Source organism: Labrus bergylta, chromosome 15 (genome assembly GCF_963930695.1).
Source record: "Labrus bergylta chromosome 15, fLabBer1.1, whole genome shotgun sequence".
NCBI classification, from domain to species: domain Eukaryota; kingdom Metazoa; phylum Chordata; class Actinopteri; order Labriformes; family Labridae; genus Labrus; species Labrus bergylta.
In genome coordinates this window covers 2,936,884-2,959,847 of record NC_089209.1, presented here as the reverse complement: position 1 = coordinate 2,959,847, position 22,964 = coordinate 2,936,884, and the positions used below count along the sequence as shown (strand labels likewise).

Here is a 22,964-nt window from a genome sequence, read left to right as displayed (position 1 = left end):
AAGTCTTAAAAAATGAAAACCGTACTTTAAAACTGCAAGTATGAGCCTAAATCTGATGAGCAGTGATGTAAACATTTAAAATATGACATTTCTGAACAGAGATCGGCATCATAACGATATAAAATTAACCGTGTACGTGAGTGTATGTTCAATCTGCTCAAACGAGTCATCAGAGGAAACTGACTTTAAACACCTGATGAGTCATTATTAACCGTGTTACCTGAGAGGGATCTTTATTTTTAAATAATCTTTATTTGTAATAGTTTCTAACAGTGTTCAGAGCTGTAATGGAGAGGTTACAGACGTTTACATAAACTCTGAGTTATCAGCTGATTTAGAATAACACATGTAAAGTCACCTGGATGATATTAAAACCTTTTGTCTTCATACCTGAGTGTAAATAATGATGAGTGGGGCGAGACGACGTGTTATATCGAGATAGAGAACTTTTTATTTTGACATTTATTTCTCAGTAAGAGGATTTGGTGTAGTGTTCCTTCGTTTAGAGACATTTTCACCAACATATTTATGAGACGTGACAGTTGAAACGTTGTTAATACGTTAGTGAATGAATGTGTGAAGAATCTGTTAACAGACGATCGCTGCCTTAAAGCCAGCAGGAACACGACAGAGGTCCCACAATTTACCACTTTAATCCTCATCCTCATGTTAATGGCACAAACTGAGTCATTATGATGAAGCTGGTGAAGTATTGTGACCTCTAGTTTTGCTTGTTTCTCACTATACTGAATGTTGAAACAAACAAACATGAAACACAACAAATATAAAGTAGGGATGCACAGATGAATCAGTTCAACATCAGTAGCCTATTGGCTGATATCGGCCCTGTTGGTGCCAAATCAATTTAGTGCTGACTATCCAGTACACTTAACTACTGATTCAGAGAAGAGGTTTTTTATTGGTCAAATGATAAAGTGACCTGTTGAACAAACTCTGACCTATTTTTATTGTCAAACATGAGAGAAAATGTTGGCATTGTGGGAGTTTACGAAACAAAGATCGGTATCGGAATCAGCATCGGCTAAATTTTTATTTCAATATAAATACAAAATGAAAAGTGAAGATGTATAACTTACTACATGGAAGTATTTTAAGTAATGAAGATTAACTCCACGTTGATCAGCTGCAACATTAAAGAGAAAAACATTTTAATGCATCAGTAACTTGAATTAATACAATAATAATAAAATCTTATTTCTCTAAAGTTGGTGTGACAGGTTGAGGTCTTCTTCAACTTTTGGTGCTTAGCCTAAATCCTATTTTCAATTGAGCTATTTTTTTTAAATTTAAGTAAAATAAAACCACTGATTTAATCATTTTTATCAATTAAAATAAAAAGAATGTACCTGAATTGCATTTCGTGTAATGAAGTATTTCTACCATGAGAGGGCGCCACAGAATAATCTGATGAGAGTCCAGGCAGTGATCGTCTTTGACTGGAACAATGACTCACTTAGAGATAATAAAACAGTCCACGCAAAACTCTCACAAACTACTTTTAAACATCGACACACTTCCCTTAAATTGTATAAATCCAATCTTCTAACAGAGTTTTTCCAAAGTGTAAAATTTGTACTTTTACTTGTTTCGAGTCTTGCTGTTAGTTTGCGTGTAGAAATGTTGGATGTCCGGTCACTGGAAATTCCGTCAGAGTGAGACCTCTTTGTGTCTCATCTCCTCTCCGTTGTGTAATGCTGCATTCAAGTGCTGCTCGGGTGTTTTTTTTGCGAGTGGGGAAAAAGTTGATGTGCAATACGTGAATGAATAAAAAGTATTTTAACATTAACAAAACATATTTAGCCCCTTATGTGATGACTATTCTGACGTCAAGTCGGGCACCCAATTCTTTTCCGAGTTGTTTACAACTTGAGGAGGTGTTCATGTGCATTTTACAACTGGGAAGTTCCTCTTTCCGATTTATCCGACCCCACTTGAACGCAGCATAATAGGTGGTTTGTATCTGTGTGTGTTCGTCTCTCTCTGTAGTGATGTGAAAAGCAGTTCTTTTCAGTGTACTGAATCAGTAGAATCAGTTCAGTAAAGTGATTCGTTCAAATGATTCGTTCACTGAATCGTTCAGTACTTCTCTGCAGCTCTGTCTGAGAATCAGAATTTAATAAACTGAAACACGGCCGAACGTTTAGTTCTGCTCGCGATCGTACTGAGAACAGCCGGTGGTGAATAATAAACCAATGAGCTGAGAATTTAGTTGGATAAAGTTACAGTTTGCAAACTGAAAGCTGCTAAAACAATCACATTTATTTTCCCCGACCGTTCTGTTCAGTACGTTCAGAACACAAATCACTCACTGACTGACTGACTGAGAGGAAGAGAGAGAGGAGGCGGCGCTCTCGTTCAGTTCGTTCAGTGATTCACGTCGGAACTCTCGTTCAGTTCGTTCAGTGATTCACGTCGGAGCGTGATTCACGTCGGAACTCTCGTTCAGTTCGTTCAGTGATTCACGTCGGAGCGTGATTCACGTCGGAACTCTCGTTCAGTTCGTTCAGTGATTCACATCGGAGCGTGATTCACGTCAGAACTCTCGTTCAGTTCGTTCAGTGATTCACGTCGGAGCGTGATTCACGTCGGAACTCTCGTTCAGTTCGTTCACTGAACGTACTGTGAACGGGAGCTTTGAGACACGAGACGGAAGAGAGGAGAGGGCAACTGAAGTTGAGAAATGAACGACTCTTTTTAGTAAGTGATTCAGTTCAGTTCGTTCACCCAGATGATTCGTTCGTTTTGAACGAATCGTTCATGACCGACACATCACTATCTCTCTGATAATCAGATCCGCATGAAGCTGCTGCTGCTCGGTCGGACTCTACGGCCGTCAAGAAGTTTGAAGTTTTGGAAACAACGGAGACTTTTAGAGTCATTTAAAAAGTGTAGCTGTTCAGTCTTGTCTTGTTTTTCTCTACTTCACCGTCCCGGACCCACGGGGGACCGAGGAGTTTCTCCAGACGGGACCGAAACTCTTCGCCTAGCCGTTAGGATGGAACTTTAACGAACAGTTTTTTTTTTTGATCCGTCTCCATGGAAACGGAAACCCCGCCCAAATCCTCAGAGGTAACGGTGTCTCCAACTTCTTTAAATATGTATTAAAAACAGCCCGATAAACTTAAAGAGGACATGTTATCCCCCCTCCTCCACCTTTTCAAACAGTCCCCTGTGGTCTAAATGAAACATCTGTTCTGTGCTTTGTTCAAAATATAACATGAATCAAGCACCAGAGGAGGTTTGTGACCCTGTATAAACCAGCTCTCTCAGAACGCTCCGTTTTGGTGTGTGTGTCTCTTTAAATGTAATAAGCCCCGCCCCCTGAGTTTTCCCCGGTAGACATCACTCCTCTGTAGAGAGAATAAAAATGACAGACATGTAAAAGTTTAGCTTTAGTCTGGGGTTGGAGTCCATAGGTGGAGATACCAGGGGAGGGGAGGGGATTTTTTTTTGTTTTTTACCAGAATCCCACTGTGACATCACAAGAGCCGTTTTCACTCAGGATAAAATTTGGATAATTTCTGGAGAACTGCTGTGGAGATTGTCCCGACCTAGCACATTATTTAGGAAATACAAGAAATGAACTGCACTTGTTCCATTTGTGTCAATTATAAATCTAAAATCTCAGTTCTTACAGCTGAAGCAGACAAGATCAAATCGTTCATTTTAATTGAACTTACAGTCAAATACCTGAAATTGGAATTGATTATAGTAAAAGATAAAAAAAAACACCTGAGAATTTGGAACAGGTGAATCCTTGGCTCTTTTGGCCGCAGTATCTCGTGTTTACTGGCTTTGTGTACACACTCCTCACGCTCAAACTATTCTGTCGTCATTCACTGCGAGATGTGTGACTGCACCTGCCAGACGGGTATGAAGTATGCAGATTTGTCTGAACACGCTGAGCTCAGATGTGTTTACCTCTGAGCTACAGCTGTCTGATCAGTTTGTGACTGAGCCCTGAAGCAGTTTTTTTTAATCATCCGTGTAATTAGATCAGAGACGATCTCACTCATCTGAGAGAGACATCGTGGACTGTCAGTGATCGACAATCAAACAGCCTTCATGGAGACGTGTCCAAAACACTGAGATGGTATGTTCAGGTACATGTATGTATTTTGGGTCAGTGAAGACAAACTCAGATTGTACCTTAAGGGTACCTCAAAACATACTTTTAATATGTAAAATTTTATGACAATTTTACATTCAAATATCTGAAATAATAAAAAATTCACTACATCTGTTATATAATGTTATTTTTTAAGTACTTACAATACCTCAAATATTTCAAACAGTTATCAAAGCCAAAGAAATCTGTAATTTTATAATATGAAGAGAACTCCCATGATTCCCCGCTATCCTCAACGTCATCTTTTGTAATTGTTTTGGTTGAGAGCCGCCTGGCGGCGGATTTTAAATACCGTGCATTTAAAGGCTGAGCACCAGCATGAAACCAAAACAACTCGCGCTGCATTGTTGTGTTAGCATGCTAATGCTAGCGATCTTTATTATGCTGGTATCTTCACACTGCATGTAAATTTACCTGAAATGAGCGTGATCTAGAAACACAGTTAAGCAGTGAGTACAGTATGTTATTCTTCTTTTCTCTAGTCCCTCAATTAAACAACTTTTATACATGAGGGGAGGAGTCAGCCGGCCGTCCGGGCGATGTAAACAAACTGAAGATAGGACTCTGAAAACTCTGAAAACATCACAGACAGTGGGACTCGGGTGTTACACCCATTGTAGACAGTCATGACTCACAGAGTTATTTTCAGAGGAGATACTTGATTTATATTATATTTAAGAGTGAAAAATCACATAAAGCCTTTAAAGGATATCTTAGCTTAAAACCTCAACACAGCCCCTACAGAGTCTGAACAGTAGTTTGGTTATTGGCCAGGATTTAGAGCAGGATCACCTGGGTCACAATACAAAAGGTGTTTCGCTGTGAGTTCAGGAAAATTGATTTATTCACGCAACACTTTGCTGTATCCATCTTTTTTTGGACATCCATACCAAACAGTCACTACCTTAAGAGTAGAACTGTGGCTGTTTTTCACAACAACAAAAAAGTTGTGGGAACCATCACAACAGAGGGATAAGTATTATACTACATGTTAAATCAAAGTACAGTGCTTTATTATGTACAGACTGATGTGTTGATTAAACCAGCTACAACCTCATGTCTGAAGAGTAAAGAAGCTGTTTTAAACCTATTAAAATACAAGATCTAACAAGTTTTTGGACTTATACTCGCTGTAAAGTTGCTTAAGGACAAGATATCTAAAGTTTAAACTGATGTCATTTGTGATTTTTATGAATGCTGCTTTTGTAATGCTGCTAACCAGTTAAATTCAAATAAGGGTTTTTGCATAAAAGGGACAACAACTGAAAGTCAGTTATTAATGTTTGGACAAATTTGTAATCGTAATTTTTGATAGCTCATGATTTTAACTCGATGTCTGCAGATTTAGTTTAATAAATTAATTTACTTATCGCACTTCAAATCGTTATCGCAATACAGAACAATGTTACCGCATATTGTTCTCATATCGTGCAGGCCTAACTACAAAACATATAGTAGAGAAACTAGTCTCAGAGTAACATATGTCTAAATGGAGGGAAATTATTATAACAATATTGTTATTACTCAAATGTTACAGCTGATAAATAAAATCATGACGTTTATCCATTTTAAATGACTTGTTATTATACAGGACAGTGGATTTATACCTAAATGTATTGTTAATATACTTTATGGGATTTACTACGGTTGTTAAACCAAAAGTTTAATTTTAAGTAAAAGATAGAAGGTTTAACTTTGTATTATTGTGGATTTCAAATGAAATCAGTCGCAATTTTTTTTTATTTAATTACCAAAAACGAAATATTGAATTAAATAAATGTATTTGGTCATTCACAGTTTGTAACATTTAAATGTTTTTTTTTGTACTTTATTTTTCCAAAAGTAAAACACCAACGTGACAAAACGAAAAGACATACATAAAGCAAACTATAAAAACAAAAAGAAAACAATCAAACAAACCAGTAACATCAAAACACCAGTCCAAATTCATATGTCATGAGTATGTAAACCATCCCACTTAAAAAATAATAATAACACTAGTATATAAATAAGTAAACATTTGAAATGTGATAATTGATAAATGATGTAAAAGTTAAATCAAACAGCACAGCAGGAGAGAGACCCCTGATAAGATAACATTAGTCATCCGTTACCTCTCATCCAGTCCACCACCTGCTGCGGGCTCCACTTGCTAACAGCCTCCATGACTCCAACACAAACTTTAAATTAATCTCTCACTTGTCCAGTAAAAAAAATCCCGATTGAAAAGGTCAATAAGACATAATAAGGAGCACCGGGGAGTCCCGTTACAGCGGACACACTCGGTCCTCCGCTCGCCGAGCCCGACTGGCGGAGCTCATGGTGAAAGTTTACAGTCAACGCAGCGCATGGGTCCGGTGTCGGGTTACAAAGGGTGTGGCCACGCCTCTCTCCCACTTCTCCTCCAATTGCGTAAGAGTATGCCGGTGTTGCCTTTAAGTGCCGTGGGAACAATAAGAATCTGACATACGACGAATACAGTAGCTCTCAAACACAATGTAGAAATAGTAGGGCTGGGCAACGATTACAAGTTTTAATCGCGTTAATCGCATGAGTTCCTGTGATTAATCGTGATTAATCGCATTGTTATGCGCAAAATCCAATAATGAATTCAAAAGTAGTGTATAGCGCACTTTTATTGTAAATGTACTTCTCAACTTAAACAATGTAATCAAAGCAAATAAATACAAAACTAAAGCTTATTGCATTGGTTGCAGTGTGGACGCAGAGTGGTGTGGGTCTCCTCTCTGACTGCAGCTGGGTCTGCTGCTCGAGGCTACACTGACAGCCTGTGATGCTTTAGGAAGGGGGAGGGGCTAACGGCAGCACCCGCTGCTCGTTGAGTAACTGCAGAGCAATACGTGCTTTCACGTCAGTTTCTAACACCAAAAAAGTCTCCAATAACACCAGAAAAAGTCGCTAGATTTGTCGATAGTAGCTGTTGACAAAAAAAGTCGCCAAGGCGGTTTGGAAAGTCGCCAGATTTAGCGAGAAAGTCGCCAAATTGGCAACACTGTTCCCTCTTTCCTGTGAGCGCCGCAGCAGACATGCGCAGCAGACATGCGCAGCAGACATGCGCAGCAGTAAGCAACATACGAGGCTCGCTCACGATGGAATTTTACAAAATAAAAGCCAGTGAGCAACAGACTTTTACAATAAGAAAATAGATAATAAAAACTGCGTTAATGTGAGATAAAATAATTGTCAGCGATAATTAATTAATGAGTTAATGTGAAAATAACGCCTTAACGTGCCCAGCCCTAAGAAATAGAATATAGAATAAAAATAGAAATAGAATAAGAAGAAAGCGCAGAGTATCTAAATAAATAATAAAAGTCCTTATTTGTTGTTTTTTTAACAAGAGACTTTAATGTTATAAAGTCTAATGTTTAATATGTCTACACTCATGCACTTTAACTTATGTCAATACTGTCCATTTACAACTCTGTTTTTGCACATTTACATTTAATCTTTCTTATTTTAGACTAGTAATGCTAAGCTAAATCCTGGTTGTATATATTCTCATTCTTAGTTTTGATATTTTTAGTGCTTATTTACTTTGTATTTAATATTATATTGTGTTTTTTGCTCATATTGTGTGTTTGGATAACCTGCTGCTGTAACGCCTCAATTTCCCAGTTTGGGATCAATAAAGTATTTCTATTCTATTCTATTCTATTCTATAAAAGAGTCTCTAATGCTCATTTTTTTATTGAATCTTTCCAAATTAATATGATTTCTTTCAAATTTAGATCATGTGCTTAATTTCCTTTGGCCGTCACTATTTGATTGATTGATTGTTCTTTTTTTATGTGTCATGCTTACAAAGCGCCCAATCCTCATTTTTATTTATTTCATTTCATTTGACATTTATTTTACCAGGAGGAGATTCTCTTTGAGATACAACACTAGAGAGTCCTGGCCAAGACAGCAGCATACAAGAGTTTCAGACAGAGAACAAAAGACAGACGATAAACAAATATTACATCATTGAACCAATCAGGAGCTTTAAGCAGAGAAACATGTGATACAGTCGTCAAATGGTCCTTTAGGCTGCTTTTAAAATCTTTGAAGACAACTCATGGGTTTATAAGACACCAGAGATCCAACCCCAGTGGTTCAACAATTCATAACAAGTCATCACAAAGCTGCATGCTCCTTTAACAGCTCACTAAATAATGTATTTTATGTAACATATTATGGGAATCATCTTCCCATTATGACCAATAAAGGCCTATTGAAATCATAGAAGTTGACATTTTCTAAATAAGGAAAATGCCCTGCACTATGCTCATCCTTTAGACCTTAGGATTCCTCCAATAAGAATGTGTACTTCAGTCTCTGAGCATTTCTTTCATCTTCTGAGCTCCACAGCAGCTCCGTCATGTGTGCTGGGTGTTGACTTGTGAAGCTTTTTTAGGGTCTGCAGATGTTTCCCATGGGAAGGAGCACATCAGGACTTGGAGCTGCGCTGGCTGAGAGCAACAACATCGACTGACGGTGAAATCAGAGAGCAGCAGAGACGTTTGTTATTTAGAGAAGATTAACATGAAACACCAGAAATATGTCTGATTAGATAAAATATCATTGGATCACAAAATAACAAAGCAAACCCTCTGACAATGAATTCATTCAAGGACTTTGGTTAAACTGTTTAGAAATGTATTTTTTTCATTCACATTTGCTTTTAATCTTTTGACAGTTTGATAGATTCCACCATGACTCAAATCTGTGTTCTCCTCTTTGTTTGGCATGTGGCCTTTAAAATCAAAGCAAAGTTAAAAAGGAGAAATGATTAAACGAAAAGAAGTTAAAGCATTTATAAAAAAAAAAGGAGAACATCATTTGTTACCGTAGCCTAATTAATCTACAACTTTCTGCTTTTTCCCGCCTTATTACATCATAAACAGTTTTGTCTTGTGTTCAATTGGTGCCAAACTATGATTGTAGGAATTATATGAAATGGTACAATCGAAAATTATCGCTTGTTTACGTTTGAACTTGAAAAGTGATTTATCAAAATGTCTGACGGAGCCTGAATGCAGCATTATGAAAACCTGATGTGGGCGGGGCTTTCCTCTCTAACGGTTGGACTACATGACAACTACAGACTACATGTCACATTTGAGTGTTGAAATATTTTCATTACCTTTCGATCTAACTTCATGGTGCTGATGTCACCTGTAGAGTTTCAGACTCTGGTGAACAAATGTAGTCTGAGTCTGGACTTCCTGCAGAGAACCGGAGGAAGGTGTGCACTCACCTGGGAGAATACTGAGTCGACATGAAGGTACTTATTACATTTCTAAAAACCTTCTCTGGAGAGACAAGAAACAGAAGGTCATTCAAGTTATTTTTCTTTGAACGTGTGTCTTCTTATGGAGGCTACTTTATATAAATGAAGTGAAGATGAGAACTTGCTCATGATTTAAACTTAAGATCAATCACTTCCTTTAGGACAAATGCATATTTTTTCCTGCAGCCTTTTTCAGGTGAAACTTGTATTTCCTTTTTTTCATTTCATGTAAAATCAGAAATCAGAACTTATCCCTCAGAGAACAATGAGAGCAGTTTTGTTTCACATTGTGGCCACACTGACACCTGCTGGTGAGCTCTTGTAAATGCAGCTCAGGGAAATCTGATTTAAGGTGCCATTTAATACAAAACGATCTTTAACTGCAGGTAAAAACTACAAATCAAAACATATTATAAACAACCTTCACACCCCCCCCCCCTCCTGTATTTTATTGCTGTTCTGTGTTTTTATTTGATCTTAGCTTTTTTTATTGCTACTATCTTTTTTTAGTTATTTACATAATCTGAAATCCTTGTTCCTCTTGGTCTTTGTTTTACTGCTGAAGCTGAATGGATAAACTCTGATATTTTGTTAAACACTGCTGGATTAAATTAGGAGCATGTAAACACACAGGGTTACCTGTTTAACCCAGCTGAATGGGTCAAATATTCAACCCACACCGTGGTTAATTGTGACGATACTGCTGGTTGAGAAATGTTCTCTGTTGTAAACAAGTATCTCTCTCAAACCGCTCCTCTTCCTGGAATGAATCGTAGTTCGATCAGCCCTCCCTCTTCTTCCTGCTCTCAAACACAGCCTGCTGCACTCGGTCCTCATACTTCCTGGTTCCCTCCCCTTTAGATCTACAGTTTGAGGATGGGTGTAACCAACAACACCTGCACAGTCACATGCACATCCACATGCTTTGTAGATCAGAGGTGAAACTTGTTTTCAGTTATGAGGAAGTGAATCTCAGACAGTCGTTGTTACCGAGAGGAGAAATGGCGCAGAAAGGAGTTCAGCTGGACCGGGAAACCTTCTCTTGTTCGATCTGTCTGGATCTCCTGAAGGATCCGGGGACTCTTACCTGTGGACACAGTTACTGCATGAAGTGTATTAAAAGCCACTGGGATACAGAGGATGAGAAGACAGTCTACAGCTGCCCTCAGTGTAGACAGACCTTCACAGCGAGGCCTGACCTGAGGAAAAACACCATGTTGGCAAATTTAGTGGAGGAGCTGAAGAAGACTGGACTCCAAGCTGCTCCTGCTGATCACTGCTATGCTGGATCTGAAGATGTGGCCTGTGATGTCTGCACCGGGAGAAAACTGAAAGCCTGTAAGTCCTGTCTGCAGTGTCTGGCTTCTTACTGTGAGAAACACCTCCAGCCTCATTATGAAGCAGCTCCATTTAAGAAACACAAGCTGGTGGAGCCCTCCAAGAAGCTCCAGGAGAACGTCTGCTCTCGTCATGATGAGGTGATGAAGATGTTCTGTCGTACTGATCAGCAGTCTATCTGTCACCTCTGTTTAATGGATGAACACAAAGGTCATGACACAGTCTCAGCTGCAGCAGAAAGGAGCGAGAAGCAGAGAGAGCTGGAGGTGAGTCGACAAAACATCCAGCAGAGAATCCAGGACAGAGAGAAAGATGTGAAGCTGCTCCAACAGGAGGTGGAGGCTATCAATGGCTCCGCTGATAAAACAGTGGGGAACAGTGAGAAGATGTTCACTGAGCTGATCCGTCTCATGGAGAAAAGACGCTCTGATGTGAAGCAGCAGGTCAGATCCCAGCAGCAAACTGAAGTGAGTCGAGTCAGAGAGCTTCAGGAGAAGCTGGAGCAGGAGATCACTGAGCTGAAGAGGAGAGACGCTGAGATGAAGAAGCTGTCACACACACAGGACCACAACCAGTTTCTACACGACTACCCCTCACTGTCACCACTCAGTGAATCTACACACTCATCCAGCATCAAGATCCGTCCTCTGAGGTACTTTGAGGACGTGACAGCGGCTGTGTCAGAAGTCAGAGATAAACTACAGGACGTCCTGAGAGAGAAATGGACAAACATCTCACAGACAGTGACTGAAGTGGATGTTTTACTGTCAGAACCAGAGCCCAAGACCAGAGCTGAGTTCTTAAAATATTCATGTGACATCACACTGGATCCAAACACAGCACACACACTGCTGTTATTATCTGATGGGAACAGAAAAGTAACATTAACGAGAGAGATCCATCCTTATTCTAGTCACCCAGACAGATTCACTGGATGTCTTCAGGTCCTGAGTAAAGAGAGTCTGAGTGGACGTTGTTACTGGGAAGTCGAGCTGAGAGGAAGAGGAGTTTCTGTAGCAGTCACATACAAGAATATCAGCAGAGCAGGGAGATCGAATGAGTGTGTATTTGGACGTAATGACAAATCTTGGATGTCATTATATTGTTTCAACAACAGATATAACTTTTGGTACAACAAAGTCAAGACTCCTGTCTCAGGTCCTGAGTCCTCCAGAGTAGGAGTGTACCTGGATCACAGAGCAGGTATTCTGTCCTTCTACAGCATCTCTGAAACCATGACTCTCCTCCACAGAGTCCAGACCACATTCACTCAGCCTCTACATGCTGGACTCGGGTTTTATTGTGTTGGAGACTCTGCTGAGTTGTGTAAACTGAAATAGACAGAAGTCATTAATGAGACAGATGTTTAACTTGCTGTGTTTTAAATCTTCAACTTGATTTTTATCCACGCTCGTTGCTGAGATCTGATCGTGGTCACCTGTCAATCAAACTTTATGGGCGGTACTTTGACCTCTTCTCGTCTGTTCTGTAAATGTTTGAGTGTCTTTAAGTGACACTCCTTCCTGTGTCTGTTTAGCCGTGGACTCTTTCACTGCTCAGGATGACTTTTGTTCACCTGAACTGACATTTCTCTGCGTGATAAATATCAACTTCTCTCTGCTCTCCATGTTTGATTATTTGTTTTCATACATTTATATTTTCTGTTGTTTCTGTTCTGATTCAGGAGTCTGAGGAGAGAGAGAGAGAGAGAGCAGCAAACTTTTCTTTCATGCTGATTTTCTCTTCTCACCACTTTGTACATTTGTAGAAAATCTATAAAATCACACTTAAAGAAATGAGTTAGTCAGAATAAATGTTGTTGTTCATATTCAAAGTGATGTAAAAATGTCCTCTGAGGTGTTTTAAAAATGTAATCCTCCTGATTAAATCAATAAGGAGATAAATCATTGTTTTCTGTGAGTGGAGATTCTGATCAAACAAAGTGATTGTGTGGATGAAGTGAATGTGTTCATGAAATGATTGAACACACTTTACTGATTTGATGTGTGAACAAACTGAAGTTTGACATCCTGAATAAACTCACATGAACTAAATGTTTTCTTCTGGTCTTCATTGCAAACGTTCAAGCGAACAAAAAATAAATAAAATCCTGCTACTGTTTGTACCCGCTGAGCTTCTGTATTCAGGAAGTTCAGCAGGAAATAGATGAAGTCAAATAGAGGGGGAGGAGCTACAGAAGAGAGGAGTAATGACCAGGTTAAGTACTCTGCATATCACTGGAAAACATTCATCTGCTCTTTGTGAGGTATGCAATCAAGCAGAAGCAGGTGAACATGTACTTACTAAATGTAGGAAGTATGTAACACATAGACAGAACAGGAAGTCAGAAATGGAGAGAGAGAGGGACTTGTAAGAAGAGAAAAGTATTTTGGAGGGTGGTGAAAGAGGGAGAGGCCGAAGATGCTTGTTTAAATCTCTTTTGAGAACAGGTCTGTTGAGGGATATTTAAATCCAGCAGATGGCAGTAATGACACTTTGCTGATGTCAGCTGCCAAAGAAGAAGAAGTATTCAATTACAAAATCAGCTTTAAATCTAATTAATATAGATGTAAAGGTACCATTTGTAAAACCTGAATACAGAAGTAGAATCAAAGAAGGTCTTGAGTGGGAGTGGAAAGAAACTTTGGGAGAAGGAAAAAAAGAGGCAGACATTATTTTAATCCACAACCTTTGATTAGGAAGTCTGTCAGTTATTGTGGAAAGTTAAAATAACTCGACTGAGGCTGGGTCACTGTGGGTTAAACCAATATTTACACTCTATAGGAAAACATCCCAGTGGGCTGTGTGAGTGTGGCGCTCCTGAAACAGTTATACACATATTATTCATGAGATCAACCCATCCGGGTACTTTGCCCAAACGATGCCGGCCCCGCCCCTTTCTGGGTGAAATCATTCCATCTGAATGAATGGAGGTTAATGGACAAGTTGGGGTCATTACCGATTTAAAGTCTTAAAAAATGAAAACCGTACTTTAAAACTGCAAGTATGAGCCTAAATCTGATGAGCAGTGATGTAAACATTTAAAATATGACATTTCTGAACAGAGATCGGCATCATAACGGTATAAAATGAACCGTGTACATGAGTGTCTGTTCAATCTGCTCAAACGAGTCATCAGAGGAAACTGACTTTAAACACCTGATGAGTCATTATTAACCGAGTTACCTGAGAGGGATCTTTATTTTTAAATAATCTTTATTTGTAATGGTTTCTAACAGTGTTCAGAGCTGTAATGGAGAGGTTACAGACGTTTACATAAACTCTGAGTTATCAGCTGATTTAGAATAACACATGTAAAGTCACCTGGATGATATTAAAACCTTTTGTCTTCATACCTGAGTGTAAATAATGATGAGTGGGGCGAGACGACGTGTTATATCGAGATAGAGAACTTTTTATGTTGACATTTATTTTTCAGTAAGAGGATTTGGTGTTCCTTCGTTTAAAGACATTTTCACCAACATATTTATGAGACGTGACAGTTGAAACGTTGTTAATACGTTAGTGAATGAATGTGTGAAGAATCTGTTAACAGACGATCGCTGCCTTAAAGCCAGCAGGAACACGACAGAGGTCCCACAATTTACCACTTTAATCCTCATCCTCATGTTAATGGCACAAACTGAGTCATTATGATGAAGCTGGTGAAGTATTGTGACCTCTAGTTTTGCTTGTTTCTCACTATACTGAATGTTGAAACAAACAAACATGAAACACAACAAATATAAAGTAGGGATGCACAGATGAATCAGTTCAACATCAGTAGCCTATTGGCTGATATCGGCCCTGTTGGTGCCAAATCAATTTAGTGCTGACTATCCAGTACACTTAACTACTGATTCAGAGAAGAGGTTTTTTATTGGTCAAATGATAAAGTGACCTGTTGAACAAACTCCGACCTGTTTTTATTGTCAAACATGAGAGAAAATGTTGGCATTGTGGGAGTTTACGAAACAAAGATCGGAATCAGCATCGGCTAAATTTTTATTTCAATATAAATACAAAATGAAAAGTGAAGATGTATAACTTACTACATGGAAGTATTTTAAGTAATGAAGATTAACTCCACGTTGACCAGCTGCAACATTAAAGAGAAAAACATTTTAATGCATCAATAACTTTAATTAATACAATAATAATAAAATCTTATTTCTCTAAAGTTGGTGTGACAGGTTGAGGTCTTCTTCAACTTTTGGTGCTTAGCCTAAATCCTATTTTCAATTAAGCTATTTTTTTTTTTAAATTTAAGTAAAATAAAACCACTGATTTAATCATTTTTATGAATTAAAATAAAAAGAATGTACCTGAATTGCATTTCGTGTAATGAAGTATTTCTACCATGAGAGGGCGCCACAGAATAATCTGATGAGAGTCCAGGCAGTGATCGTCTTTGACTGGAACAATGACTCACTTAGAGATAATAAAACAGTCCACGCAAAACTCTCACAAACTACTTTTAAACATCGACACACTTCTCTTAAATTGTATAAATCAGCATAATAGGTGGTTTGTATCTGTGTGTGTTCGTCTCTCTGATAATCAGATCCGCATGAAGCTGCTGCTGCTCGGTCGGACTCTACGCCCGTCAAGAAGTTTGAAGTTTTGGAAACAACGGAGACTTTTAGAGTCATTTAAAAAGTGTAGCTGTTCAGTCTTGTCTTGTTTTTCTCTACTTCACCGTCCCGGACCCACGGGGGACCGAGGAGTTTCTCCAGACGGGACCGAAACTCTTCGCCTAGCCGTTAGGATGGAACTTTAACGAACAGTTTTTTTTTTTGATCCGTCTCCATGGAAACGGAAACCCCGCCCAAATCCTCAGAGGTAACGGTGTCTCCAACTTCTTTAAATATGTATTAAAAACAGCCCGATAAACTTAAAGATGACATGTTATCCCCCCTCCTCCACCTTTTCAAACAGTCCCCTGTGGTCTAAATGAAACATCTGTGCTGTGCTTTGTTCAAAATATAACATGAATCAAGCACCAGAGGAGGTTTGTGACCCTGTAGAAACCAGCTCTCTCAGAACGCTCCGTTTTGGTGTGTGTGTCTCTTTAAATGTAATAAGCCCCGCCCCCTGAGTTTTCCCCGGTAGACATCACTCCTCTGTAGAGCGAATACAAATGACAGACATGTAAAAGTTTAGCTTTAGTCTGGGGTTGGAGTCCATAGGTGGAGATACCAGGGGAGGGGAGGGGATTTTTTTTGTTTTTTTACCAGAATCCCACTGTGACATCACAAGAGCCGTTTTCACTCAGGATAAAATTTGGATAATTTCTGGAGAACTGCTGTGGAGATTGTCCCGACCTAGCACATTATTTAGGAAATACAAGAAATGAACTGCACTTGTTCCATTTGTGTCAATTATAAATCTAAAATCTCAGTTCTTACAGCTGAAGCAGACAAGATCAAATCGTTCATTTTAATTGAACTTACAGTCAAATACCTGAAATTGGAATTGATTATAGTAAAAGATAAAAAAAAACACCTGAGAATTTGGAACAGGTGAATCCTTGGCTCTTTTGGCCGCAGTATCTCGTGTTTACTGGCTTTGTGTACACACTCCTCACGCTCAAACTATTCTGTCGTCATTCACTGCGAGATGTGTGACTGCACCTGCCAGACGGGTATGAAGTATGCAGATTTGTCTGAACACGCTGAGCTCAGATGTGTTTACCTCTGAGCTACAGCTGTCTGATCAGTTTGTGACTGAGCCCTGAAGCAGTTTTTTTTAATCATCCGTGTAATTAGATCAGAGACGATCTCACTCATCTGAGAGAGACATCGTGGACTGTCAGTGATCGACAATCAAACAGCCTTCATGGAGACGTGTCCAAAACACTGAGATGGTATGTTCAGGTACATGTATGTATTTTGGGTCAGTGAAGACAAACTCAGATTGTACCTTAAGGGTACCTCAAAACATACTTTTAATATGTAAAATTTTATGACAATTTTACATTCAAATATCTGAAATAATAAAAAATTCACTACATCTGTTATATAATATTATTTTTTAAGTACTTACAATACCTCAAATATTTCAAACAGTTATCAAAGCCAGAGAAATCTGTAATTTTATAATATGAAGAGAACTCCCATGATTCCCCGCTATCCTCAACGTCATCTTTTGTAATTGTTTTGGTTGAGAGCCGCCTGGCGGCGGATTTTAAATACCGTGAATTTATTCACGCAACACTTTGCTGTATCCATCTTTTTTTGTACATCCATACCAAACAGTCACTACCTTAAGAGTAGAACTGTGGCTGTTTTTCACAACAACCAAAAAGTTGTGGGAAACTTTCGTAAGATGTTACGAAAACAATTCTGTATGAATATAAAATCAGTTGCTATGAATCTGCAAAATAACCGTCAATGACTCGAGCATTCAGATGAACATGCCTTCACAGATCTGGCACAGGAAGTGTTTTATTTTCTTTGTTTCTTTGACAAACTTGTTCATCAGTTTAAAGTTGTAACCACTGAACCTGCAAACGATAACGGTGACCCATAAACGGTGACCCATATTCCCAGAGTGGAATTCCCTGACTATCCCGAATTCTGTGATTATCCAGGATTCAGAGTTTTGTGTTGTTTGTGGTTTGTGGAGGGTTTCAGCAGTGTGGGTACAAACTAAGGGACAACAGAGGGAATTTATACTGAACCACAAAATGTAAAGAACCTGTTCCTTCAGAGCTTCAATGTTAGTGTAGACACACACACACACACACACACACACACACACACACACACACACACACACACACACAAATAACTCCACAAGTACACACCCCCTCACTGCCTGCCCCGAGGCAGAGGTCTACTCCACTGTTACAGTGTAAATACTACAACAGAATCCAGGTCAGTGACAAATTAAGATTCTACGATGCCAAGAGCAAAGTGAAGGCTGAATTTTTCACAGCACAGACAAGTTCAGCTTCCCTTTTTTTACTTTCTTGAACCACGACTTCAGGGAACACATTTATTTTTAACCAGACACAATTCAAATAAAAGGAACTGTTTTCTACCAGGCAGTAGAAAATGATTAAGATTCATCACTTCAGCAGGAACCAATGGGCTTAGAGGTCAGAGCCACAGAGAGGAAATCAGAAAGGACTGAGAGACAGACAATCACAAGTTGGTTTCCATTTTTGTTGACAACAGCAAAACGGTAGAAATGTCCTGAGTCTTGTGGTTGAATCACATGAGAAACATGTTGCAATAAAGTTCTGATTGTTTGATCAGAATCAGACAACACAGAAAGTGACAGGAAGCCCAGGGCGAGGCAGAGCTTAATGAAGCCGTTGGGGGTCATGTGACTGACCCTGTGTGTTGTCATCTTTTCATGCAGAACAAAAGTGGGATCATGTTGGAGTGGTTAAACAACACCGCCTCCACAGTAAAGAGTCACAGTGACCCCCTGACCCTCCAAACAGCAGGAGGCCGACCCTCAGTGAAGAGGAGGGAATGTTTGAGCCTTTATTGACCGCCGCCGACACTCAGCTCTGCGTTGTCCCCGCTGCTAAATGACGTGTGTGTCGGTATGTGTTTGTGTGTTAGCTGTCGGGGAGGACGAGCGGCGCTGAATGGACGCTCACTTTCTCACATCAGTAAATTCAAGCCATAGAGAAAAAGTCTCTCAGAGACGTGGGGCCGACTGTCAGAGCTACACGGTGAACATTTGAGTTACATTCACAGCGTTGGGTGAAAACAAAACAGAAGTTCTGGTTCATTTCTTTTATTAAAATGAACAAAAAAAACAATGTTTCGTCCCTGATTTAGCCAGCGTCACCTCCTCTGCTCTCCGACTGCCCGTAAGAAACATACTCATACACTTTTGTGTCTTACTAAGACGACAAAACGGGATGCAAATATTATCAGTATTTGACGACTTTTGTATTTGAACCGACCACTTAAGGATTTATGTAAAAGTCGAGATTCTTATCTTCTGAGATTTTAGATAGATTCATAACTTTTCTTTTGTTGGCTAACCAGTCACTCCCTGCTAAGTGCTAAGGCTACATCTTTAACTCAGTAGAAGTCAAATGGAGCAGCAAGAAATTCAGCCAGTCTCCCAGATGACTGGAGGAGATCCTGAAGTATGTGCTCATTCAAAAATAGACTTTGAATCCATGGATCCAGAATCGTTTTGAATCAAAAATAGACTCTGAATCGTGGCCCCAAGAATCCAAAACAAAACGAATCGTGAGACACCGAAATAATCGTTTTGCTTTAAAACGCGTGGAATCTGATGAACGTGCTTGGTGAATCACAGTACAGAGCCTACAAGCCTACACCAACTCCCTGAGCTTCTGTCTAATAATAATGAGAGTTTAATCTCCAAACACACGCCTAATGTCAACATGGCAGCATGCTCGTATACTTCTATTAGTCCTCTGGGAGTGGTTTGGGTTCTCAGTGTTGAGCCTCAAGCAAACCGCTGTCCACTGTAAGGTTCTCTAAAGTCACAAAAAGCAGAAATCATTTAAATGCAGCCCAAGTGGGAAAAGTTTGTGGCACTGAAAGTTTCACTAGACAGCAACCAGCTGGATAGCAGCCGGCTTTATTTACCAAAGGGCCTCCACTAGTGCACTTTGGCCAGCAAAGTCAGGGGCTCGGCGGCCCCCAGAACTTTAGCATCCATATACCTGAAGAGGAATCCAAAAAAAAGACGCCTGCATGACTCATATTGCAGGCGTCTCATTAATATGAGTCATATTAATCTTTGTTTAAGATTACTTATTCTGATTGTCTTTTTCTTTCACATTAAAAGTCAAACTTTGAGTCCGACACAAGCTCAAGGTAAAACTCTTTATGAGCAAAATCATTCCCAATTAGCAAAGCTTTAATCAATGCAACAGCCTGGTCCGGCTACCCGCCACGTGGCAGAGAGGCCGCCGATATTTACTTGCCAAAAGGAAAATGTTCCAGCATTTGGCGACTGAGGGGGTTTTTCTCTATAAAAAAATCCTTATGCATTTATAGAATCAAAACAGAGCGTCTACACACACTCCTCCTCCTGCTGCTGCTTCTTGTCCAAACCTCTCAGTAATTAAAAACAGGTCGTTATCACACCTGGATCATGAGCCTGATTGTCACTTTATGGCTGACCTGTTAACTGGTCGGGCCTGTTTATTTCTTTATGACACGCTGATATGAATTTTATAGAGTGCTCGTAATACCAACCAGCGTAGTATGTGTGCTCTCTCATCATGTATCTATCCAAACAGAGGACAGGTAATGTCATAAAAAAAGGTAAACAAGGTGACAACCTGCAGCCTGATCTGAGCTCATTTACGCCCAATTTACCTGAACCATCACAACAGAGGGATAAGTATTATACTACATGTTAAATCAAAGTACAGTGCTTTATTATGTACAGACTGATGTGTTGATTAAACCAGCTACAACCTCATGTCTGAAGAGTAAAGAAGCTGTTTTAAACCTATTAAAATACAAGATCTAACAAGTTTTTGGACTTATACTCGCTGTAAAGTTGCTTAAGGACAAGATATCTAAAGTTTAAACTGATGTCATTTGTGATTTTTATGAATGCTGCTTTTGTAATGCTGCTAACCAGTTAAATTCAAATAAGGGTTTTTGCATAAAAGGAACAACAACTGAAAGTCAGTTATTAATGTTTGGACATGTTTGTAATCGTAATTTTTGATAGCTCATGATTTTAACTCGATGTCTGCAGATTTAGTTTAATAAATTAATTTACTTATCGCACTTCAAATCGTTATCGCAATACAGAACAATGTTACCGCATATTGTTCTCATATCGTGCAGGCCTAACTACAAAACATATAGTAGAGAAACTAGTCTCAGAGTAACATATGTCTAAATGGAGGGAAATTATTATAACAATATTGTTATTACTCAAATGTTACAGCTGATAAATAAAATCATGACGTTTATCCATTTTAAATGACTTGTTATTATACAGGACAGTGGATTTATACCTAAATGTATTGTTAATATACTTTATGGGATTTACTACGGTTGTTAAACCAAAAGTTTAATTTTAAGTAAAAGATAGAAGGTTTAACTTTGTATTATTGTGGATTTCAAATGAAATCAGTCGCAATTTTTTTAAATTTAATTACCAAAAACGAAATATTGAATTAAATAAATGTATTTGGTCATTCACAGTTTGTAACATTTAAATGTTTTTTTTTGTACTTTATTTTTCCAAAAGTAAAACACCAACGTGACAAAACGAAAAGACATACATAAAGCAAACTATAAAAACAAAAAGAAAACAATCAAACAAACCAGTAACATCAAAACACCAGTCCAAATTCATGTCATGAGTATGTAAACCATCCCACTTAAAAAATAATAATAACACTAGTATATAAATAAGTAAACATTTGAAATGTGATAATTGATAAATGATGTAAAAGTTAAATCAAACAGCACAGCAGGAGAGAGACCCCTGATAAGATAACATTAGTCATCCGTTACCTCTCATCCAGTCCACCACCTGCTGCGGGCTCCACTTGCTAACAGCCTCCATGACTCCAACACAAACTTTAAATTAATCTCTCACTTGTCCAGTAAAAAAAATCCCGATTGAAAAGGTCAATAAGACATAATAAGGAGCACCGGGGAGTCCCGTTACAGCGGACACACTCGGTCCTCCGCTCGCCGAGCCCGACTGGCGGAGCTCATGGTGAAAGTTTACAGTCAACGCAGCGCATGGGTCCGGTGTCGGGTTACAAAGGGTGTGGCCACGCCTCTCTCCCACTTCTCGTCCAATTGCGTAAGAGTATGCCGGTGTTGCCTTTAAGTGCCGTGGGAACAATAAGAATCTGACATACGACGAATACAGTAGCTCTCAAACACAATGTAGAAATAGTAGGGCTGGGCAACGATTACAAGTTTTAATCGCGATTAATCGCATGAGTTCCTGTGATTAATCGCGATTAATCGCATTGTTATGCGCAAAATCCAATAATGAATTCAAAAGTAGTGTATAGCGCACTTTTATTGTAAATGTACTTCTCAACTTAAACAATGTAATCAAAGCAAATAAATACAAAACTAAAGCTTATTGCATTGGTTGCAGTGTGGACGCAGAGTGGTGTGGGTCTCCTCTCTGACTGCAGCTGGGTCTGCTGCTCGAGGCTACACTGACAGCCTGTGATGCTTTAGGAAGGGGGAGGGGCTAACGGCAGCACCCGCTGCTCGTTGAGTAACTGCAGAGCAATACGTGCTTTCACGTCAGTTTCTTACACCAAAAAAGTCTCCAATAACACCAGAAAAAGTCGCTAGATTTGTCGATAGTAGCTGTTGACAAAAAAAGTCGCCAAGGCGGTTTGGAAAGTCGCCAAATTGGCAACACTGTTCCCTCTTTCCTGTGAGCGCCGCAGCAGACATGCGCAGCAGACATGCGCAGCAGTAAGCAACATACGAGGCTCGCTCACGATGGAATTTTACAAAATAAAAGCCAGTGAGCAACAGACTTTTACAATAAGAAAATAAATAATAAAAACTGCGTTAATGTGAGATAAAATAATTGTCAGCGATAATTAATTAATGAGTTAATGTGAAAATAACGCCTTAACGTGCCCAGCCCTAAGAAATAGAATATAGAATAAAAATAGAAATAGAAATAGAATAAGAAGAAAGCGCAGAGTATCTAAATAAATAATAAAAGTCCTTATTTGTTGTTTTTTTAACAAGAGACTTTAATGTTATAAAGTCTAATGTTTAATATGTCTACACTCATGCACTTTAACTTATGTCAATACTGTCCATTTACAACTCTGTTTTTGCACATTTACATTTAATCTTTCTTATTTAAGACTAGTAATGCTAAGTTAAATCCTGGTTGTATATATTCTCATTCTTAGTTTTGATATTTTTAGTGCTTATTTACTTTGTATTTAATATTATATTGTGTTTTTTGCTCATATTGTGTGTTTGGATAACCTGCTGCTGTAACGCCTCAATTTCCCAGTTTGGGATCAATAAAGTATTTCTATTCTATTCTATTCTATTCTATAAAAGAGTCTCTAATGCTCATTTTTTTAATGAATCTTTCCAAATTAATATGATTTCTTTCAAATTTAGATCATGTGCTTAATTTCCTTTGGCCGTCACTATTTGATTGATTGATTGTTCTTTTTTTATGTGTCATGCTTACAAAGCGCCC

General features: G+C 38.8%; 2 protein-coding genes and 1 long non-coding RNA gene across 3 annotated transcripts in view; 2 read left to right on the top strand and 1 right to left on the bottom strand.

Annotated features, from left to right (window-relative positions):
* Window positions 1-7,981: 7,981 nt before the first annotated feature.
* Window positions 7,982-22,132, bottom strand: LOC136182753 (uncharacterized). Its single transcript, XR_010668793.1, has 2 exons — window positions 21,272-22,132; window positions 7,982-8,644 (listed from the first exon to the last, which is right to left on the bottom strand). It is a non-coding gene; the product is annotated as an uncharacterized lncRNA (long non-coding RNA).
* Window positions 10,172-12,838, top strand: LOC136182747 (tripartite motif-containing protein 16-like). The gene has a single exon (XM_065964020.1). It carries the CDS (start codon window positions 10,355-10,357, stop codon window positions 12,122-12,124), a length of 1,770 nt encoding a protein of 589 aa, XP_065820092.1. The 5' UTR covers window positions 10,172-10,354; the 3' UTR covers window positions 12,125-12,838.
* The window catches only part of LOC110000254 (serine/threonine-protein kinase D3), an 84,255-nt gene continuing 76,607 nt past the window's right edge, over window positions 15,317-22,964 (top strand). The window contains exon 1 of the mRNA XM_065964017.1: window positions 15,317-15,626. The gene's annotated coding sequence lies outside the window, so the exon portion shown is untranslated. The remainder of the gene's footprint in view (window positions 15,627-22,964) is intronic.

What these genes read in the sequence shown, in the direction of transcription:
- LOC136182747 (XM_065964020.1), top strand. Translation starts at nt 10,355, where the DNA reads ATGCACATCCACATGCTTTGTAGATCAGAGGTGAAACTTGTTTTCAGT.